We start from the raw sequence: 23,860 nt of genomic DNA on the forward strand, positions 1-23,860 counted from the left end.
GGAAATGGTGCAACTGTGTCACAGAGGAATCAATAATATGATAATGCACTGCACCTGCAATGGTCTCCAAATTTTCATGTATCTGAGCAAATAAACAGCTCAACATTGTGTGCTTGGAAGAGAAAATATGAAAACTCTTCAGGTCTTTGAAGTATAAACAAATAAACAAAAAAAAAGTAACACATCAACTGCTCTACCACGATCTGCAAGAAAAATAAAAATCTAAGTATACTTCTGAAAAGAAAGGAGAGAAAAAATCAGCAGTAATTTTCGCTGATTATATCACTCTGTTCCCACAGGAGATAGCTGCCCATGTTACACATTGTGTCATGTATTTTCACACTGCCATCTTTTTTCAGCCTAATTAAAGTTGCCCCGTCGTTGCTGGAAATACCTTCCATCTCACAAGGCTTCAAACACAGTTTGTAGAGTTCTGCACATGTAACACAGAAAACTTGCATGAATGGTTCTGGTTTTATAACCAGTTTTCTTAAAATCTCTATACAATCAATTCTGATTACTAGTTTTTCTACTAAAGCTATGGGTTTTTTTAACTCACAAATTGGCAAAATGCATTTCTACGTAAAGCAAATTCAATCTCCGTAACTGCTGTGTAATTAAAAAAACCCCACCATTCCTTCTCTTAGGAATCTGGTTATATAGACCAACATATTATAAATTGCAGTAAATCTCAAAAGTGTTGGCTAGTTTCAGGGCACAGTGAAACAGAAAAAGCAGTATGTTCACAACATTTTTCTCTACTACCAAATGCATTTTTGTATTACTCATAAAGACAAAGAATTTTTGGTACTTTTAATCTCTTCCTTGAAAATTGCACCAAATTCATTGGTGCTGTTATTTGGGATGTCAAAGGGATTATTTGTGATGGGAAATTTTCAGGATAAAGAGGAAGGATAGAAAATAGGCTTCATGTGTCTGCAAGCAACAATACAATCCTTCTTTCATTTATATTTTTAAAGAAAAATGCCTTAAAGCAGCTAATCCCTGTTGGACAGTCCCTTAACGTTAATTTTAAGATGTCCTCAGGAAGCTAAAGAGAATCAAATAATAATCTGCTTTTTTCCAGAGTGCCCATTTTTGTCACAAATTTTCTGTGCTCTTCGCCTAATTTTGAAGCACCTAGAAGGACTATCGTTTCAAAAAATTAAGTTTCAGTTTATAGTGAGGTAATACAAAAACTGCCTAGCAATTCAACAAAACTAATCCAACGTTCAGGAGACACCTATTCACTAAGATTAAGCCAATTTCACAACATGGAGTTATCCAGTCATCTGGAACAAAGGAGGTAAGTGGTGGAGAGACAAAGAAAGCAAACAATAGGAATGACTGGCAAATGGGGAACATAAAGAGACATTTAGAAAGAGCAACAAGAGAAACAGATGCATATGCTGAGTGAATAAAGTAAGAAACAATGAATCCCAAGAAACAGAAGTGACTGAAGCATGGGGATTATGCAGAAACATCACCCTGCTACAAGACGAGCTCCTCCGAATTTGCACAGCATCTGTCACCACCAATTCACACAGTCGGTCTAACTAGAGGATCTAATGACAGGCAGTTTACACAACACCAGCACATGACATGTCCCTCAGGGCATTCTGTCCTCAGAGCATCCCAGTGGAGCACCATAGCACTACTGCTTGCATGGCACAGATGGAGAAACAAGGCACAGAGCTTTAAATAGCTATGTGCAAGACACCTATAGCAAGGGAAAGGATTGAGCTGGCACACACAAACTGCTGGAAAATCCTTCTTTTCTGCCTCAGCAGGAAACAAAATCAAAAAGCCCCACATGGTGTATACTGGATACTGCTACGGAACAAAGCTACTGAACATTTCAACAATCTGGGAGATAGTTCAACTTGGGATGCCTTTTTAGTTAAAGTTTATATTAAAATCTGCCTGGAATTTTTTGGCATTTTCTGGGAGAACTGGACATTACCCTGCCAAAATTAAAACCTCTATTTTGAATATCCAAAACTGTGATCCTATGACCCCATGTCCTTTATGCAATTTTAATCATATCATTAAAGCTCTAATGCAATCAGCAAGTTTTTCTTAGGAGAGATGTGACTGTCTATTCTTTAAATAAACACGAAAAGAAAGTCACTCCTGATACATTCAATGCCTCTTACAAATGTTGCTTTGAGAACCACAGCACACAGAAAAAGACATTTCACACTCCCCAAACACTGCTCAAAATTAGAGGGCACCAGCCAGTACACCCAAATGTGCAAAATCTTTTGAGTTTTCAGAACACCTAGACAAAAAAATTAAGAATTAAAAAAGTGCCACGTATGTCATGACTGTTCTAAATTCACTTATTTTTCATAGGTCCCTAAACCCTGCTGTGATGCTGATGACAAACAGGAGTTCAAGAGGCACTTGTCTCACTTACACAAATGATTTCAGTATTGCAGAAATTTTCCTGGTAGAGTAGTTCAGCTGTTTGCTTGGCTACGTGAAATACTGGCAGGAAAATGTAGGCAGGCGGAGAAAGAAGAATGCTTTATTTCTGTGCTTCTGTAAGTTGAAACTTTTTTTAAAATTATGTTTGAACTGATATTTGAAGATGATTCAATCTAAATTGCAGTCTAATATAGCATAAAGTAATGGAAAATTTACCCCACTGATTGTAGCAACAGAGATCCTGTGAGGCTGTAGCATACCTACACTGCAAATCAAAGTTTGCATCAGAACAGACATAAGACTAGAGCTTTGTATTTTGCATCATTTTTCATTTTATCCATGGAGGGGGGGAAGAGATTTTTCTTACAAAATCTTCAGTTCTTTGCAATGCACTATATATCGAGTTGTCAAGAAGAAACAGTTTCCACTCTGCCTGCAAAAGCTTTCCTGAGGGCAGAATAATGGATTTGGCGTGAAAAAGTAGGATCTTTAGATTACAGAATTTGAAAGATGTCCAATGTTCTAAGTTTTAATGGTGTTGCTTATTTGAGTCTGCCCCTACTACCTTGTCAATGTCAGGATTACAATAATCCACAATAAAGCACAATGTGGCACATACATCAGTCATATTAAAGTCACTTGGTATTCAGTAACTCTTTGATCAGTTTAAGACAACTTAATTAAATCTGGTGCCAGAAAACTGCAGTGTTTTGCTGTGCAAAGACACACCTCAGATCTGCCCGACTCCTTTAGAAGTAACTGTACTTGAAAATAAATCCTTAGGCAACTCACACCCTGAAACAACTCAAGCCCTCAAACCAGGACCTGCAGCATGAGGAGAAGGAAAAAGGAAGTAGAAAGCGCCGCATCAACAGAAATTCCAGAATAAATTTCTCTTTGTATTTTCTAGAGAGCCATTACAGTCCTAACTGCTGTTGACTCAGAAGAGATGAGAGGGTTTTCTTTGCAGGAAAAAGAGGAAGTGTTGCTTGCTTGTTGCTTCTATAAAAACCACCATTTGAACAGACACAATGGCTCAAAGGTTGTTCGCATGCCTTCCCCCTGAAGTCACAGATAGTTGTGGGATGCTGTTTGTCATAGTATGCAACTATCCTTCGAGCATCTATTAGAAAATGCAATTATCACATAGCATTACACTTCCTGTCACTAATGATAAATGTCAAATACGCTGCAAAAGCAAGTATAATCACTTTGACCCACCAAATTCAAAACCACACTGTTCTCGTCCCTTCTGCACCACCCTAGCATAAGTTTAATCCTAGAAAGCTAACACTCAGAATGGGATGAAGGATGTAACACAGCACTCCTTGGATCAAACCTTGCAAAGTGGGGTTGCAAAATAATGAGACAGCTGTGCTGAAGCATCATTAAAGATGTTTCTGACAGCACTCTCTCATGCATGTCCTAGCAGGTGAAGGAGGGAGGAGATGCTCCACAAACTGTTTTGGCAACAAATGCCACCATAAGTCAAAAGTACGAGAAAAAGGAAGAATATGTGATAAATTTTTTCCTGTCATCCCAGATGCTGCTTCTCCTACTTTCTCTCACGCTTGTCTACAATCCATAAGACCACTTTAGTGACCAGTCCTGGCCACCAAAAAATCCCCAAACAGGCTGCTGTGCACTATTTGCATTTGCTGGGAAAAATCGAGGGCATACCAACAACTAGGAGCTCTATAGCCTTTGCTGCATGTTGTGGGTCAATCGCTGACTCCAAACAGCTCTGGAAGCTACTGCAGTAGGGCATCCTGCTCTTTGCACTTCTATTTAACAATTGTCATCAGCTAACAGCATCAGTCCTCCTGGACCAGATTCTCAACAGTCCATACACTGGTCAAAGCAGTGGCACACGTCAGCTGAATGAGGAATAAAATCAGTCTCATCTTGTTGCAACCTCTTCCATGTAAACCAAGGCCAGGCAACAGCCTCCTAAAGGCTCCTTTCACTGATGCTGTTTGCAAGCAATGCTGCAAAGGGGGGCAGGGAAAGGAGAATGCTAGTCTCCTGTACATCCTAATTAATTGCTTCTGTGTTTAACAAAATGTAATATACCAAATCTTCATAGACATTTGGTGACAAATGCCAGACTGTAATGATACTTCTTATAATACAATAAAGAGCCATCTAGAAGGCTGCCTGCATTATTTGGGAGAGGGACTCAGATTTGATAAGTGGCTAAAAATTAGTTTAATGATTCCCTATTTAGCCTTTAAATCTACTCATAATGTGACATTGTGTTTCTAATTAGGGACTGAAAATGTTGATTTAACATTTCTGTCATTACAGATTAGACATCATATGCTATCTCTGTATTATTAAAAAGTTCATATTTTGAACATAAAAAGGAATTTGTAGAGTCAGGCACAGGGTTTAAGTTTTTATAATAAGCCATTCATCTTCAGGTCAGGTTTCATAATAACTAACTGCTACAAGTTAGTTCAGTGGAAGGAAAATGAAATGGAAAAAAATGGTAATGCCAATAATCGCTGAAATTATAACTCACGTTTGCACAGACTGAAGCATAATGGTATTTAAAACGTCCAACCTGTTTGTGACGCCTTGTTTCCACCACTGCCATCATGACTTCTTTGAATGCACACTGCATACTGGGCAGTGAGCAAATATCTACTGGAAGGGCATCTGACATGAAAGTCAAGGCTCAGCATTTGTTTTCTTAAGAGCAAATATCTCAAAACTTTTAATCACAGGACCACATTCCATGGAAGACAGTGGGGGAGGCAGCACATTCTGGGAAACAGATAATATTTACTGACCTATGATAATATTTACCTCTTTTCCTACTCATGATCACCTAGCATGTCTGCTGCTAGATTGTTTTTGCATAGAAAAATCTTATCAGGAAAGTATGCAACAGTTTTAGCTGTCCTGCATGCACCTTTACCAACTGCAGCAAGGTGTCTCACAGCTCATCAATTCTCATGGTTGCTTCAAAGCTACAAAAATAGGGCCCATCCTAACCCAGGCAATCCAGCACAGGGCTTGGTGTCTGGGGTCATTAATCTAAAAAGCACTTCCCTTAGTCTCAGAAGCATGGCAGTAGGAAAAGAAAAACACCCTCACTGTACCTCAAGATTTACAGGGAGTTTTTACACCGAATGGCTACTATCAATCATCTCTGCATTCCCAGCAGGAAATTAGATTTCCTGTTGTTTAATGCTACAATGCTTGACATAAGTCTATGAATTTGCAGTTCCACTAGTGCCATATTAAAAATCTACACTGGGGACAAAGGGAGGAAGAAATACATGTTTTCATCAAGTGTGGCAGAGAGAACATCTTTTCAGACACTACTTCTCTGCTTTTGACTGATTTTTAATTTAAAATTGTGTTTTAATCAGCAAGGCAAGTATATGAAAGGACAAGGAAAGTACACTTACAAGGCAAAAAACTCTTTTCTCTTCCTCCGTTAAAAAGATTTATTCTTATATTCATGTCAGTCTTGCCTGCAGGGAGGACAATTTATATGTCTGTCATAGGCTGCGAACCAGGCTCATCATTCATACATTTAGAGGACTAAAAGTCTTCACAGCTGCTTGTTTAAGCAATAAATTTGAGACATCTCATTCCTGATGGTGTTTATTGGGTTTCTTATCAGCTTATTGCTGTTTTTTCCCCATTTTTAACCTTTCTTTGTCTAGCTGATGGAATAAAGCACTGACCCATTGTCTCAGTAAGAACAGCCCCTCAGTTTCCCCAGGGAGCAGAGATTCCCCAGGAAGCTGGACATTATGTCGGTGGCAAATCCCTGTGAAGCACTGCAAGGCTCAGCCACCTTCTCACACTGGTGTCTGCCATAGCTGCAGCTGGGAAGCCCCTATGCCAAGCTTTACTAGTGGTTTTATTATGCTTTACCTCTGTCCTCATCTTCCAACCAGTCAGATTCCTCCTGTAAGGAAGGCCCATTCAAATCAAAAGGACAACTTCCACTTACATTAGATTAAGCACCCATGGATCATCTGACTGTGTTTTGAGAGCTAAGCTGGTAGGACAGAAAGCAGGGAGTGCATATAAAGGAACTCCATCTCCTGGCTGGAGAAGATGCTTTGAAGAGGGGACTCCAGGTGAGTAAGGGTTAGAGAGGTCCTGGATACCACTACATGATTTTCCCATGTCCCTGGGGAAAGGTCATTGCTCAGGAGCTCTGGAAAGCAACCATTCACAGTGCCCATTACACATGCTGCTGCAGCACATTGAAACCTTTCCAAGATTTCAGTGAAAATGGCCTAAGTCTTACGCAAAACTCAGCATTACAATTACTCTTTTGACTGTTCTTAGTGCTTCTCCTGTGGAAGTGCACAAGTTGCCTCATAATTTGGGCCAAAGAGTGAGTAGTGTATCCAAACTCCATCAGACAGGTGGCTCTGATGGTCAGTCACAGGCAGTTATCTCCTTTTCACCAACTAAATTTGATGGAATCTTTCATCCTCCTTGGAAACCCAGAGTTGCCCCCCTTGCCTGGAAAACCATACCAGCCTTATAAGCACCAGCTGAACGTTCATTGATTTGGATAATGATTTTGGTCAGTCTAGCAGTGTTAGGGTAAGTAAAAGAAGTACCACGAAAAAAGCAATCTGTACAGAGTAAAATAATAAGCCAATTTAAAAAAACAAAAAAACCAAAATAAACTACCCTGAACAAAGATATGGAGCCATACTCCACCGTGGGAACAACCACTCCTTTAAATTCACTGCTAGTCAACTCACAGCCCTTGTACTAGCCAAGCTTCTTTATACTTAAAGGATAGGCATGCCTCATCTAAATTTTATGTTCCACCTGAACTGAAACCAGAGCTGAGTGTTGCTTCCTAAGCCTACGAACCAATAGACTGTGAGAGCAGACATTTCCTTAAACAAGGTCTAGTCCTTGTGCAACAGCAAGATGGATACAAGTCTGAGGAAAAATGGGAAGATAAGCCATGACCTGCTGCTGACCTACACCAGCAACTACTGCTCGTTATCTACCAAACACCACAGGACTAGCTGGCAAATCTGGTAGAGGCAAGTCTTGAAAACACAGCATCTACTTGTTCTTGCATGCTTGTACCTAAGATCTGGCTAACTCATGCAGGACTGTTTTCAGGGGATCTTGATGACACTGAGTATGAAGATGGATATTCATGTTACCAAGTACGAAAGCATTCTTCCTTACAAACAAAATGGCCAACAAATGAGTTACTTAATTCCTGCAGGGCACAGCTGCCTTCTGTGTAGGCCTGGCAACTGAACACTGCACTCACCTCAACAAAGATGAAGCAGGGGATGATGGAATAACTTCTCTGGGTATTGTTTCCTAAAGCCATTTCTCATCACACTTCTTGGGCAGGCACTGTTCAAAACTTTATTATCCTGAAGAAGAAAAGACAAAGGTATTTCAGTATGTTTCACTTTTTTGCAAACTCCATATTTAACATAATGAGGTTCGTAACATGGAGCACTGATATATTGGACCAGAGATACAGACTAAAAAGAACATCAAGGTCTAACTTGTGGTCGTACAAAGTAACCTGAGAAGGCACTCCCTTTGCAGCACAAAAGCAAGAGACAGACACAGGTTATAAGATACATCATCTACACAGCAAAGAGTGGTAAGGAATACAACTGGTTTCCTTAATTACAATCCACTCCCAAGCAAAGGTTTCTTCCCCAGCATTGTAAAACCACATTTTCAGCCCACTGTCCTGCCTACAGTGTGTTTTAAATCAAGAGTCTTTTGATAATTGATGTGTGAACTTGTACTTTGAAAGACACACTTACAGGACATTAATTGTACACATGATCAAAATGTTTATCTGCATGAAGTGTGACCTTCTCAAGATGACAGCATGTCTTATGCACAAAAAAACCCCTAACAAGCAAATACAACAAAGACGCGATGAAGGACTGGGCCCTTGTTGCAGAGCCTTTGTAGCCTGCTATAAATTTGTACATTAACCCACAAAATCCTACCTACTTATTACTTCAGGCTACTGGCTATTCTAATTAACATAACCTTACAACGCTCTGTGCTAAGACACTTGATCTCTTTACAGCACAAAAAGTAGGAAAGGACAGAAAAGAAGACTAACACGGAGAATTTTTCCTGAGAGTGCGTGTGCTTTTTGCATGCATGAGGTAAGACATCAAGAAGCTAAGTATGGCTTAAATTATTTTAGAGAGAGGAATAAGCTAGCAGGGAAGGGGGTCTGGAAAAGCAGCATGTAGCTCAGAGCTGCCAGGTGCATTCTTGCACAGAGCATAAGACATGGAAGAGAATGGAAGTCCTTTGCTATCAAGTTTAACGTCAGCACATCAAGCAAGAGCACAAATTTAGGTAGGCCCAACCTCACTTTCAACACTCACACAGAAACCCTGCTCTGATCATAAGCATCTCCACAAGCCAGGGCCAGGGTGGAGGAAGGAGGTGAAAGCTGGTGTATATTCCAGAGGATGCTTTGCACATCATCTTCCTCCAGCTCTTTGACCTCACTGGTATCTGGGTGGCAGTTCAGGCATTGGCATATGGAGCCTGTGAGGTTCACAAAGGGGTCAGTGCTTTCTCACCAGCTTTCAGCAGGGTGGAAGAAATACTATTATCAGAGCACCGAGTTCAGCAGAGGTTACGAAGCCTGACTGAAGCACTGGATCAGCTGCCAGTGCTTGCCACCTGCACCATGATGCAGGCTCTTGTCTTCCCACTGATGAACTACTTAATTTATTTGTTATCTCAGCTATTCACAATTTGACCCAGAGCTGTAAAATACACAATGTATGTGGGATATGTTCATCTGATTCGTGTTAATATAAACAATGCTAGGGCCGCAGACCCTCACTGTCTATGTAATCTTTAACCATTTTGTCGATCCTTGTATAACCGCAGGCCGGGAGGAGACAGATGATATGTACATAGTTCATTCTCTTTTTGCCAACCCAAAACCGGTCCTGTTGTTAACTATCCTAGAAGAGAATTGAGGCATTTGGATGTGTATTTGGCCTCAGGGATTGCAGTGCTGTGGGATCGTGATGGGCCATTTGTTGTATGTATTTGTTGGGGGGCGGTGTCTGTTGTGGACTTGTTTGGGTTCTGGTGACCGCGGCTGGTGCTGTGCCCGGTGTGTCTGCTGTCTGGCCGAACAGTGGGGAGCCTGGTCAGAGACAAGTTTCTAAGCGCCCCCACAACCAGGAGATGGAGAAGGACACGCCTAATATGAATATGTAACGAACCTAATACTATAAAAGAAGCTGTTTTGTTTTTCACAGCGCGCGTCTTGGTAGAGCAGAAGCTCCTGGCGTGCCCGGAGCTGTTTGCTTGCCTTTATTGATGTAATAAATTGTTAATTTTGTTTAAAAACCTGTTTGGGACAGAATTAATTTACAACAACTGGGGGCTCGTCCGGGATGGTCTTGGTTTCTGCATTCTGACCTGATCAGGGGAGGCACCCCCACCATTTGGTGGCTCCTGATCCAGTCGAATAGGGACTAACACCATCCTGAACCGGAATAAGGGCAAGCAAAGAATTTATTTTTTTTGAGCTCCCTTGCCGGCTGCAGCAGTTTATTTTGCCCGTAATTCTGCACGCGAAGACCCAAACGAAGACGACGGAGTCGTGAGTATTTAAAAGCGTATCGCGTTCGGTTGGGTGGGACTCGGTTGCCCGTGTGTGTAAGAGTGTGACTGAGATGGAGCTTGGTTCCGAAGTGATTGTGGAGGTCTTCGAACCGCGGGTCCAATCTTGGCCGGTGAAGGACCGAAGCGATTCCTATAGGATTCGTGGGTGGGTGATAGGTCCTGAACCCCTTGTGAGACACTCTTACCGGTGACCAAGGGCTGTAGGAATTGCCACAGCAAAATTCCTAGATGGGTCAAACGAAGTCGAGGACCCAGGACCAGAAGAAAGGGAGCAAATTACCAGATATACCACCAGAAAGTCCACGAGGGACAATGATTCAAAATTGGAATGAAAGGGGCCCCAGAAAAGGAAAAAGTAAATTAAAATTAATTCAATATTGCATGGTTGAATGGCCAAAGGAGCCTTTAAGACCACATGTCTTTTGGCCTGTTTTTGGATCTTTTGAAGACTGAGTTTGCCAGGCCTTGAATATATATGTTAACTCAAAGGAACCTTTTCGTCAGGAAAAAAGTGATTATGCAGAATTATAGATCAGGACTTCACGTCCTTTTCCAACTTCAATATTTACATTAAAAAGAAAAAGAGAAGTTTACAGAAAAAGGAGATAAAAACAAAAAGGGAAAAGAAAAAGATGATAAATGGGAGCCATTAGATAACTTACCACCTCCATATCTTGATAATCCACCTCCTGCGGTGGCTCCCCCTCCGGTGGCCGTAATACCAACAACACCGGAATTAGAAAAACTTCCAGGTGCGTGTACAAGAAGTAAGACTACCACAGCCGAGAGAGCCTTTTTATATCCCTTACGAGAGGTACCCCTCGGAGGCAATCAAGGAGGCATTGGATTTGTGACAGTCCCATTAAATACCACAGATGTAAGAAATTTTAAGAAGAAATGGGGACCCTATTAGATAGTCCCCTCGAAGTAGCTGAGATTTTATTTACTGCTAAAAAAAAAAACAAAAACGGAAAGAAGAATAAAGCAGACACCCAAGAGACGGTCTTCTTGAAAAAGGTTCACAATTCCAGTCTGTAACTACTGTAACAAGAGGGGACATGTTCAGAGAAACTATCCTAAGCCAGAACAAGTTGAGAAGGGAAGAACAGGGGTGTCAGGGACTAGATCTTTTGGGGATGTCAACATCGACAGACCCCTTGATAAAATGATTAATTATTCCCCATTAAAAAAAAGAAGTTTTATTTTTGGTGGACACAGGAGCTGAAAAATCCACTATTCAAAAACTCCCTAAGGGAATTAAAAAAAAAGGGAAGAGTTATATGTCAGTAGTAGCGACAAAAGGGGAACCTTTTGAAGTACCCGTTCTAAAAGATGTGGAAGTAGAAACAGAGAAGAAAATTTACCCTAATGATTTACTCTTGCTCCCTAAGGGGGAATACAATTTATTACGAAGAGATCTAATTTTGAAATTAAACTCAAGCATTCAAAGTCAAGGAGAGGGGTCCGGCTCCGCGCGGTCGCGGCGGAGCCGGCGCTGCAGCAGCAGCGGGCGAACTCCTTTGTTTTGTGGCAGCAGCGGCGGCGGCGGGGGCGGCAGCGGCGGGGGCAGCCCCCCCCCCCCCCCCCCCCCCGGGCAGCGGCCGCCGCCTCTCCTCGCTCCGCGGGGCTGTAATGGAAGTGAACTCTGTAAACAGCCAAAGGGAGCGGGGCTTTCTGCGCGACTGCTGTATCGCTATCGATGACAACAACGATTAAGATGGGCTGTGCTACCACAAGGGTTCACAGAGTCACCAAATCTATCTGGACAAACTTTAGAGAAAATTTTACAAGATTTCATTCTTACCCAGAGAAGTCAAGTTATTACAATATGTGAACGATCTATTAGTAGCGGGAGAAACCGAAGAAGGAACCCGAGAAACCGCTATTAAATTGTTAAACCCCCACAAACTAAAAAGGAAATTCGACAAATGTTGGGATCACTAAGATACTGTAGACCATGGCTTGAAAGCTACAGTAAAAAGGTGAAATTAATAACCAACTTAAATGGTCTACGGAAGATGATCAGAAATTAGAAGAAATAAAAAGGGCATTAATACAGACACCTGTATTAAGCCTCACAGAAAGTGGGGAAAAAAACCCAAACCCCAAACAAAAAAAACCAAAAACCAAACCTTCTTTATCTCTTTGTGAATAGTCCTTGCTCAAGACTGAGCAGGAATTAAGAAACCCATGGGGTATTGTTCTAAGTTACTTGATAAAAGTGTATACTCCACATAATGCCAGAAGCGTTTACAACAGAAAGTGGAAAAATGGCTAACAGATAACCGGATCCTAAAGTATGAAGCAATATTGATTGACTCCCCTAATTTAGAACTGAGGGTAACCTCTCCTCAGAGTCCAGCACATTTTGTTTAGAAAACCACTGGAGAAATTACAACATAACTACTTAGAGGTAATTGAGACCCAGACTAAAGTGAGATAATGATTAATAAGGACCTAAAAACCTGTGAAATCAGGACCTCTAAGCCCATCATGGTCAGCTCAGGCTTGTGAGCTGTATGCCCTATATAGGGCCCTAAAATTATTAAAAAGGAAAAAAAAAGGGACTATATTTACAGATTACAAAAATACATATGGAGTAGTTCACACTTTTGGAAAAATTTGGAAAGAAAAACGTTTAATTAATACTCAAGGGAAGAATCTTATACATCAAGAATTAATAACAAAAATTTTAAGAACATTAAGAGAACCAAAGGAGATAACAGTGGTACATATAAAAGGACACTAAAAGAGATTAAATTACCAAATCAGAGAATAATTTGTCAGATAGAGAGGCCCAGGAAACAGCCCTGAAGACTCAGGTCACTAAAATTAAAAATAGTAATTTTCTTTGTGTTCCTGTATAATAGTTCTAAGGAAAAAAATATGTTGCTCTGCTGTAAAGCCTCTGTGCCAAGGAATTGTATTTTGCCTCTGAATATTTAAGGTTGCCAATAAACTATATTCTTTAGCAGGTTAATAAGAATATAAACACTATACAGTCCTGTGTTAATACTTAATTGTGTTTATGGACAAAATTAAAATACTTTACTAGCTATCTGAAAAGTAATACTTATTTCAAGTTGTTAAAAATATATAACTTTCAAACTATTTACTTGCTTCTTAATTGATTTGAAAAAGGACTGTACGTAATTAAGAGTGAAAACAAATTCGCATGGCTGTTACATGTTGTCTCACAGGTATTTATAACAGCATCTTTTTCAAATGTTGACTACTTTGATAGTTGTACATATTTTGAAAATACTTCATTAAATCTATTAACTTAAAAACAAATGAAAATTTATATATATATACATAAGGCTGCTTAACTTGTCAATAATGGGAGACAGTATCTATTGAAGAGTTACTTATGGGATAGGACATATAGAATGCTAATATGCAGAGATACACTGAACCCTAATAACATTCATGACATTTTAAAAATCAGTCGACAAGCAGCCACAGAAAGGAGAAAAAAAAAAAAAAAAAAGACTTGCAGACCTTTTGAGAAAATACAAGTTGATTTCACTGAATTACCCAAGGTAGGCAGGATAAAATATTTAGTGATAATTGTAGATCATTTAACACAATGGGTAGAAGCTTACCCTGTAGCACGAGCTACTGCACAAATGGTGGTAAAAACTTGTATTAGAACACCTGATACCCAGATATGGGATAATCCAGTATATTGACTCTGATCAGGACACACACTTTACATCTAAAATAATAAAATTATTATGTCAATCATTAGACATTCAGTGGGAGTATCACATCACATGACATCCACAAAACTCGAAGAAAGTAGAAAAATGAATCAAACAACAATTGGCTAAATTGATGATTAAAACACAGATGCCCTGGACCATTGGCACTTTCAAATATAAGAAGTAAACCACACAGTGAGACTGGATTATCGCCATATGAAATATTATATGGCATGCCTTATTTTCAAAGAATGCCTCTGGAGAACAACATGGTTAAAGATCATATTATCCAGAAATATGTAATCACTATTGGAAAAAGATTAAAAGAGTTAAGAGAAATTGGGCTGATGGCCCAAACACTACCTTTAGGATTTACAATTCATCAGCTAGAACCAGGAGATAAAATTCTTATAAAAACATGAAAAGAGGGAAATCTACATCCCCTTTGGGAAAGATCTTATTGTATTAACTACAGAAATGGCCATAAGGACTCCGAAAAAAGGTGGACACATGAGTCACGAGTGAAAGGTCCAGTGAAGGAGTGGAAAGTCACATCTGAACCTGGAGAAACTAAGCTAACCATCAGAACAACATAGAGAAATTTGAACCCAAGAACATAAGCTAAGTTGCTGTGGGAATTTCATTGAAGTTACTCCCATGAAATGTGTTAGTATATGGGAAGACTGGTAAGAGATCAAATCTTCCCAAGTCCCTGGAAAGGAGCTGACACAAGCACCTGTCCACTGTGTACGCAGTGAAGTGCCTTAAGTACATAATTTCCCCGACAGAGAGACATTATCTAAATTATAGTTTAGAGTTCTTGTGTATTCATTATAAAACCACCACTCCATTACACAAGCTACCGTGAATCAAGTTTTACTATTGTCGATTTAATAAGGAAGTGTTTCTTTTTTGATTAAGAACATAAAGAAATAATTATAGTCTATCCATGACCGCCCCTTAAAATTAAAGAAGAAGGCAAGACCGGATAGGGAACCGGTGGTGCGGCGAATAAGGTCTGCCAAGGGCTGCAACCCCTTCGGGCTGTGACCGCCGACCGCTGTGGCTCTTACCGGACCTCTTCTAGTCCTACTTGGGATGAGTTCTTTGACTCTAACTATGACAAACAACTAAAGTCAATGTGTGGTAACTACTAAAAAGGGAAGAATAACCTCCTAAACCTTGGTATATCATACTGTCTATGATTATAAAGGACAGAAAATAGGAAGTTACATTTATAACCTAACCCAGTATGCTCTATGCAGAAAAAAACCCCAGGACTATATGCTATGATCCAAAAGAACTTGCCTATCAATATTAGGTAGAAATCAGAACAAATTCAGAAAATGGTAGATTAATCAGAACAAACAAAATTATAGCCAATTTGAATACTCCGGTGTCAGTAACTTTTAACACCTATAATACTATAGATGATAACCTGCATACTAACTGTGAGAACATAAACTAGAGAAGACACAGAATATTATTTAACTCATTTTATCATGAAGTAGAGACAGGAGCGAAATATGGAATTCCCACAGTAGCTAAAAATCTGTTTGTAAATCTTGCTGAAAACATTACTAAATCATTAAATGTAATTAATTGTTATGTTTGTAGTGGAACAAATCAAAGTGAACAATGGCCTCCTGAGAGAATCGTTGCCTATTATAATCCAGCTACGTGGACAGAAGATGAATCCTGGGGTTACAGGACCCCAATATATATGCTTAATAGAATAATAAAGTTACAAGCTGTAGTGGAAAGAGTTGTAAATAAAATCGGAGATGCACTTAGATTAATTGCAAAACAAAACGCCAAGATGAGAACTGCTTTGTATCAAAATCGTTTAGCTTTGGATTATTTATTAACACAAAAAGGGGGTGTTTGTGGGAAGTTTAATCTTAATAATTGTTTTTTAAAATTTGATGTTTAATACCTTGTTTTATAGTTATATTGAGGGTACTTGAGGGGTTGTTAATAATTCCATGTTTAATACCTTGTTTTACCAGACAAATACATGCGGTTATACAAAGAGTGCAGATATCTGCAGTACTAACTAATCCAGAATCAGGGGAAAAAAACCCCTCACTCTGATGATAATAAAAAGAAAATAAGATCCAAAATTGAGACAAATTTAACAAGTATTAACACAATTGGAAACAAAAACACGAATCAATGCTAAAAAAAAACCAACATGGGGGATTGTGAGATATGTTCATCTGATTCGTGTTAATATAAACAATGCTAGGGCCGCATAATAAAATGCGACCCTCACTGTCTATGTAATCTTTAACCATTTTGTCGATCCTTGTATAACCGCAGGCCGGGAGGAGACAGATGATATGTACATAGTTCGTTCTCTTTTTGCCAACCCAAAACCGGTCCTGTTGTTAACTACCCTAGAAGAGAACTGACAGTTACACAGGGTGTCTGCTGTCTGGCCGAACAGTGGGGAGCCTGGTCAGAGACAAGTTTCTAAGCGCCCCCACAACCAGGAGATGGAGAAGGACACGCCTAATATGAATATGTAACGAACCTAATACTATAAAAGAAGCTGTTTTGTTTTTCACAGCGCACGTCTTGGTAGAGCAGAAGCTCCCGGCGTGCCCGGAGCTGTTTGCTTGCCTTTATTCATTTAATAAACTGTTAATTTTGTTTAAAATCCTGTTTGTGACAGAACTCATTTACAACAATGTATATGATGGTTTTGGTAATACGGTTCTAGGCGCAGCACAGCTATGGTGACACCATTGAAGCCACATCCTGTGTCAGAATGGCTTCTGAACTATTAACCATTGAAAAATGCAGTTCCAGGTCAAACAAAATACTCATCAAATGTTACCCGTGACACTCTTCAGACATTCCCATCCTATGCTATATCCCAGTTCTGAAGTACAAATATTACGGATTTTCAAAATGCCTGGTTTTCCAAACATACTTCAACTTTACTTAGGGGATAAAATGGGTTTTATCTCAGAGGTTAGTGTAATTGTTAAAAAAAGATGAGGTAATCCAACCCTGTTTGGGCTGTGGAAGAATTTTCCAATCATTCATTTTTTAACAACACTTATCATACTGCCAGCTCTTGTGCCATGTGCCTCTCTCTTTAACTTGGCAAGTGCATGGTGCCTGGTAGAATAGTAGGTTAAAGAGAGCAGCTTACAGAGCATTATTCCGCAGAACTCTTTTTGTATCCTGGAGATACACTTGTCAGCACCTTTTTTGCAAATCCTGTTTTTCAAATGGCTTAGTGCAAAGATGTTAATACCTCAGCACCTTCATGAATGCTTTGCCAGATCAAGCTTAGAAATAACCAAAGTTTTCCATAACCCTGTCCTGTAACTTCAAGCTGCACCTTTAGTTCCAACTGCTGTGACTGCTCTGTGTTCCTAACCAAAGCAGAGGGGTGCAAGGCAACCCAAGAATTTAAGAAACATTCTCAACACATGACTGAAAGCAGCTCCACAGACTAGCAAAGAAGCTGAGGATTCTTAGTAGTCATATAAAATTGCCTAATTTGATGCAAGGGGAGTCCTGATGTCATAAATGCGTATCACTGTGTCTGTTCTTTTAAGCTTATTGTGCACCACCAGTTTAAAAAACTGCATTGCCCATGGGAGAGCATTTTGCATGTCAGCTTCTCGTCTATGTGATGAAACATTTATGTCAGATGTAAGTAGTAAGAGACCAAATAGTTGCCTTATCAGGCCAGCTAATTCCCAGATTGTGGGAAAAGTCTCAGCTAGCCTGTGCTTGTCATAGCAGGTCTTTTTACCAGCTCACTTGACAGAATAGGAAAGGGGAAGAAAAGTGTCATCTTGGTGGGAGCACCTTTTGTCTCTCTCCAGCTGGTAATGAGTCCTCTAGGGATGCAGACAGCAAAACACAGATTACAGCAATCCCTAGATGCTTCAGTCAGCAGAGCAGTCAGAGATAACCTATTTCTGCTTTCAAAGAATCAGGGAATCATAGTAAGATGTAAAACAAGTGTTTAATGACAGTCCTGTTTTATAATCCATGAAGATCTCTTTGCATGGAACAGATTTTCATAGTGCAAAGCCTCTAACCAAAGCAATGGGAAACAATAGCTATAATATCAGCATCTGGTATTGCCTTCTCCATTTTTTATTTTTATCAATTTGACTCAATTGTTAAGGAACTCATGTTAGCAAAACTAGAAGAGGCTTTTTAGATCCCATTTGCTGTGACCTTTTAAGGCCTGGTACGTGAGCACTGCATGAGAATAGAATTGGTCAAACCTATTCTAACAAATTAGGGACCACTGTAGAGGGAATATAAATATTCTGGAGCTCTGGTATTATCTTTAAACAATATATATAATTGTATAATACAACATTTTTTAATTAATTAGCATTAGCTAGTTCTCATGTTGCTCAATTTACCTCGTGCATTTTCAGAAATCCCCTGATCTACAGCATAGGAGGTTATTGTCTGACATCTCCTGGGAGAACAAGCGGAGACATAGAATATACATAAGTGAATTGAAAATTAACTGAAAAGGACAGCAAAGAAAGAAGAATTCAAGCTGAACAGACTTTCTTGCTGCAGGGATCCATCCAGGGGAAAAGCGAAGAATGAGAGTCAAAGAGTGAAGGAAAGAAGAATGTTCTAAAAAAAGATATTTTCTTACAGGTTACTAACCAGCAGAAGAATTTCTAAAAGGCCCATTCAGGTACGTTACAAAGCTTTTTATGTGAGCACGTGGCAGACAGCAAAAAGGACATATCTAGGACAAACTAGCATTTGCTGAGCCTTTATCACAAGTTCCTGCAGCAGACACAGTACAGCTAATTGTTGTTCTGTGTAACCTGTGCTCAGACCCATTAACTATTGGTCCATTCCTTAGGAGACAGTGGTTACCCTTATGTTTTTTAAGCTATGTCCTGCATAGCTGAGAAGAGAAGATGAACCTTATGGTTTTATATATTGCTACAATGGGTATCTGGGCACCTGTGGAAAATACTAAAATCAACAATCCTGAAAAGCTAACAGGCACTGTTTATCATTGTTTTCAGCCTGTTTCATTTAATCAGTACCAACGCATGTTTCTTTTGCCATTAGCTCAGAGACTGCCAGCCTGAAATGCAGTAACTGCTGTGCAGGCTAAGACAGCAGCATAGCCAGTGGCACGTGGGACATCACTTCACTGCAGAAACCCAAATCTGCTCAGACCAGAGGTAAGGAGGGCAATCACTGATCATTTGGTACCAGGATGTGATGCAAGCACAAAAAAAATGCATTGGATTTCCTGTCCCTCTTCATCTAGACAGCTTCATGATCTTTTCAGCAGCAGCTAACATTCTGTTTTAAAATAAAATGTAAATGTTATACTAGGAGGAACACAACTCTGCTACTTCTGTAACAATGTAAGATACTTAAAATGCAAGTATCTCCCCATTTGTAAATTAGTTTAACCTTGCATTAACAATTTGCCACCCTCTGTTGGCAATTGGCTTCAAATTGTAAAGATCTTTATTCCCATTAAAATAAGAATTCTGTTTACAAGTAAAAAAATAAATCACTAGAACTTCTGCACCAGTCCGTGAAGGATCAGTTTGCCCAATTGAAACACGAAAGTGTATATGTCAAACCTCCATTCAATTAAGAAAACAAATTCAAACTAATGCTACTGCCGAAGATGATTATCCAAGCTTTTGCAGAGAACTGTATCATTATAACCATTATTTATTACACTAGCTCTTACAGATCTCATTCTAAAGCAGAGTCCTCTATTTCCTGTGGGGGAAGGAAAGCCAGAAAGAGTTGAAGCAATTTGCCAGACATCACACAATGACTCAATGTCTAGGCTGAAGAAAGACATATTATTCTCGGACTCCTGTCAAGTGCTCCATCCACTTGACTATACAATCTCTACACTTCAAATGCACTTGCTAATTCCTGCAGAAGAACTATGCGGTTCCCATTGCACGTTTAAGTAATGCAGGTTTCCCTTAGCTTTCTGGTGAAACCAAACGTGAGTTTTCCTACCGAAAGCACGACATGCACATCACAACTGCACAAGCACTGATCAAACATACACCAAGACGTGACAGCGTCGCATCCTCTCTATGCAACTTCACCCCTGGCATGTCCAAAGGCATGTCATTATCACAGTGCAACCCTGGCATGAATATGCATGTAATTTTGAACGGGCTGCAACAGGGTTAAAATGTCTTTCCCAAAGCTCTTTTCCACATAAACCTAACCAATGCATACAAAAGGGCCTAAGGAATCAAAGGTAAGATTTTGCTACAAATGGCTATTTAATGTTTTCCTGGCTAAAGCACAGACATTTTTAGTGTTTTTGAAGTAATCGGCAACACTGAGTGGTGACATGAACCATTCCAAAAGCCAAATTGTGTGAGGAAAAGTACAAATGACATTGTAGCATAAAGACCTGCTTGTGATTTGATTGATCTGCCTTGCATCCAAACATAACACAGACTATTTGCTTGGTGTTATTGCATAGAAGTAGTAAAACTGAGAAAATAGCACCACATCTGCAACAATTAGAAGGTACCAGACGACTGGCACTCAGTTTGCTGTCTCAATGAGCCAGAACAGACTGGTTTTGACCTACAAATGAGAAAGTTATCCTTTGGATCAGGTTGCCCTTGATCTGTGGAAAAGTGCACACACACAATAGACCTTGGGCAAGAGGGAAGACACTCACTTAGCTTTGGTTCCTACCTTCAAAGAACCCTTTAGTCCATCCACCATGAACTGAGAGGCAAAAAGCCACCAACACCACAGCCACCAGAACAGTCCCATGGTGTCACACTGATGATGATGTATGCCCAAACCCCGACTAACATGTTTGAGTTATACTTGGATTTTTACTTGTTGTGGTTTAACCCCCAGCCAGTAACTAAGCACCATGCAGCCGCTTGCTCCCTCTCCCCCCACCCAGTGGGATAGGGGAGAGAATTGGAAAAAAAAAAAGTAAAACTTATGGGTCGAGAACAGAAAAGAAGAAACTAATAATAATAAAATGACAATAATAAAAGGATTGGAATATACAAAACAAGTGATGCACAATGCAATTGCTCACCACTTGCTGACCGATGCCCAGTCAGTTCCCAAGCAGTGATCCGCCCAGGCCAACTCCTCCTAGTTTATATACTGGGCATGACATCCCATGGTATGGAATAGCCCTTTGGCCAGTGTGGGTCAGCTGCTCTGGCTGTGTCCCCACAACTTCTTGTGCCCCTCCAGCCTTCTCACTGGCTGGACATGAGAAGCTGGAAAGTCCTTGACTTAGTCTAAACACTACTTAGCAACAACTGAAAACTTCAGTGTGTTATCAACCTTATTCTCATACTGAACCCAAACCATAACACTGTACCAGCTACTAGAAAGAAAATTAACTCTATCCCAGCTGAAACCAGGACACTTGGTAACTCAGAAACTGCCTAGTAGCTGATCACAAACAAATGTGTGTTGCATTTCAAGACTTGGCTGGTGACTGTCTCCCAGAGCACTCCTGTATCAGCAGCACAACTTCCCACTTTGCAGGGACACTGAAAAGAGGAACTGAACAATGAAGCAGGAGCTCAGTCTACTGGATCTACATCTCACCACAGAATAACATTTATTATAAACTTTCCTAGCAGCATAAATGCCTGGTTTCTTTTTAAGCTACAGCCATTCAAAGAAATTGGCCTGTCAGTGATAGTGCTTCTCACTTGTCTCCACAGATTCAATGAAAAGAAACTAATTACATATCACTAATGATAGCAAGTAAAAGAACAAAAACCTGCCACCAATACACAAAATAAACCCACACATGTTCACCGTCACAAAAAAAACATTTTGCAGCATTTGAGTATTAAGCCAGAAAAACATTTTCTCTGATGAGAGTTATGACCTTTTTCTGCTAGCAGAGGTCACATTTCTGCACTCATACTAGCAAACCATTTTATGGCAAACAATGATACCTAACTAATATAGTTCACAGCATATCTGAAATTATGATCCTTGGTAAAAACCCCACTTTGTTATGAAGAAAGCTACATGAATAGCTATCTGGATTCCTAAACTACCAATCTCTTAAAAATGTGTTGCTGAATCCCTGGTGGCAAAGCAGGGTTTGATCAACAGGCGAAAGTGATGCCGGAGATTTTAAGAATTCTGTTAGGGATGTCTTCCTTTGCTACTAGCTTCACACAGAAAATTATCCCGTGTCTGAGTGATAAGCAGCAGTATAAAATCTATAGACAGGCAGACTGATAAGGGATCTGCACTACTTATGTCTTTGAGAGAGTTCAAGTGTTACGTCAGCACGGCAGAGGCCTCATAACAACTTCTCACTGCAGGGAGGCAGGTGAAATCCCAATGCCACAGCTGCTAGCAACAAAATTTACATGACGCCAGTTGGCCAGAGTTTCACAGATGTTGTCTAAGTAGAACCCAAACCATAACTTTGTAAATAGCAGATATATGCATGCTAACATCCAGGAAGCCAAACAGAATGACCACAAGGCTTATTTTGAACTCTCTCACACCCACAAACCTTTTATTGTCCTGCAGGTCTGAAAGTGTCATCACGGTTGACCTGTTTCATTTGGCAAGGCATTGAATTTCTTGCAGAAATGTTCAGTATATCACTTACTCAGTGTTGCTTTGAATGATACCCACTGCAGTGTGATGTCACATCAGCAAAACCAGATGAATAAAAGTTTAACCTGCTATAGCTGATAATGCTCCTTTCTTTCTTGCAACAGGATTAGCAGTGCATACTAAATTAAGAAGGAATCCAGTGACGAGATTCACTAGGAAATTCTTTAAAAAAAGTAACAAGCAGTCTCTGAAAAAAACCAACCACCAAACCACTGAATTTATCCATGCAATTAACAAGACTGATCCTGCTGCTAACTTTCAATTAACTCAAAAAAGCTAATTGTTCTAGCTCTCATTTAATTTCTTCAAACTTTAAAGTGAATCTAAACGAAATAGTTGTGCATTATCTTGGGCAAAAGAAAATTACTAGTTCTGGCCTTTACCCATCCACCTGAAGGCAGGTCATCTTGATTTAGACTAATTTGCCTTGTGAGCTTCTCTGGACAAATGCAAAAGGCAACCGGTCATTTCTTTTACTGCTAACTGGTTAAAACTCCATTATCTTTAAGGGCATTTATAGCAATAAACTGGCAGGTGTGGTCAGCAATAAAGTAACAGTTCATAGACATAAGAGACTCTGAATTCCAGAGGTTAGTAACATGATTAGTTTAATGAAAATACAGCAGTCTATAGTTCCAAAAGTAACATATTCAAGATCCAGAACTGCAACTGATTGAATTTATTAATCATGAGCTTGAGATATGGGTACCCTGTTTAGCTCTATGTTAAACCACCAGTTTTAAAATATTGTATAGAGTTCTAATTTCACTGTCTCATTTCCACAACCTACCAAGAAAATAGTCAAGACCCCTTTTTATTTACAGCTGACAGTCTTACAAGGCTTCAGCTGGAAACCAAATATTAAAGTATGTCCTCCCTGATATTTGGGATACTATCATGAATGGCTTGTGACTGAATTTCACCCTTTGAAACCAATTCCATTGCATTTGGTGCCTCTCCACGCAAAGCACTGACAGGCACTGAGGAAACTCTGGACAGTTTCAACAGGAAAAAAACAGAGAAGCATTCTCCTCAGGCTCTTACCACAGTTAACTGGTGGATAAGGACAAAGACACTGAAGAGAAAGAATAAAACAAAAGAAAGTCTCAAGTTTTGTAACACCAGGTTGTGTAATACAGAGGGTAACAATGCGACAGCACAGGAGAGGAAAACTGGATGAGCTACAGAAAAAAATGCTATGGGATGGAGGGCAGACGAGGAAACAGACCACAAGTTTTGCCTGTGATGGGAAACCACAACACTGAAAATTTTGCCTACTCTAATAAAGGGATATCAATACAATACATTCTAGAAATCACTTCACCTTTCCCCTCCCAAATTTCTCAGGGTTTTGCAGAAAAGACTTTAATATTAATTAAAAGAATTTTTAAATTTTTAAAATAATTAATTTTAATATAAGAAAAAAATTTCCAAATACA

The 23,860-nt window shown here is 39.7% G+C and overlaps 1 protein-coding gene across 3 annotated transcripts in view; it reads right to left on the bottom strand.

Moving 5' to 3' along the window:
- Positions 1 to 23,860, bottom strand: part of PLPPR1 (phospholipid phosphatase related 1) — a 414,536-nt gene that overhangs the window by 62,949 nt on the left and 327,727 nt on the right. For all 3 annotated transcript variants that reach the window (XM_049796153.1, XM_049796152.1, XM_049796151.1), the window contains exon 2: positions 7,709 to 7,817. In XM_049796153.1, the coding sequence (XP_049652110.1) occupies positions 7,709 to 7,771 (63 nt within the window). In that variant the 5' untranslated portion in view covers positions 7,772 to 7,817. The remainder of the gene's footprint in view (positions 1 to 7,708; positions 7,818 to 23,860) is intronic.

The sequence above is a fragment of the Accipiter gentilis genome, chromosome Z, assembly GCF_929443795.1.
Source record: "Accipiter gentilis chromosome Z, bAccGen1.1, whole genome shotgun sequence".
Lineage (NCBI taxonomy): Eukaryota > Metazoa > Chordata > Aves > Accipitriformes > Accipitridae > Astur > Astur gentilis.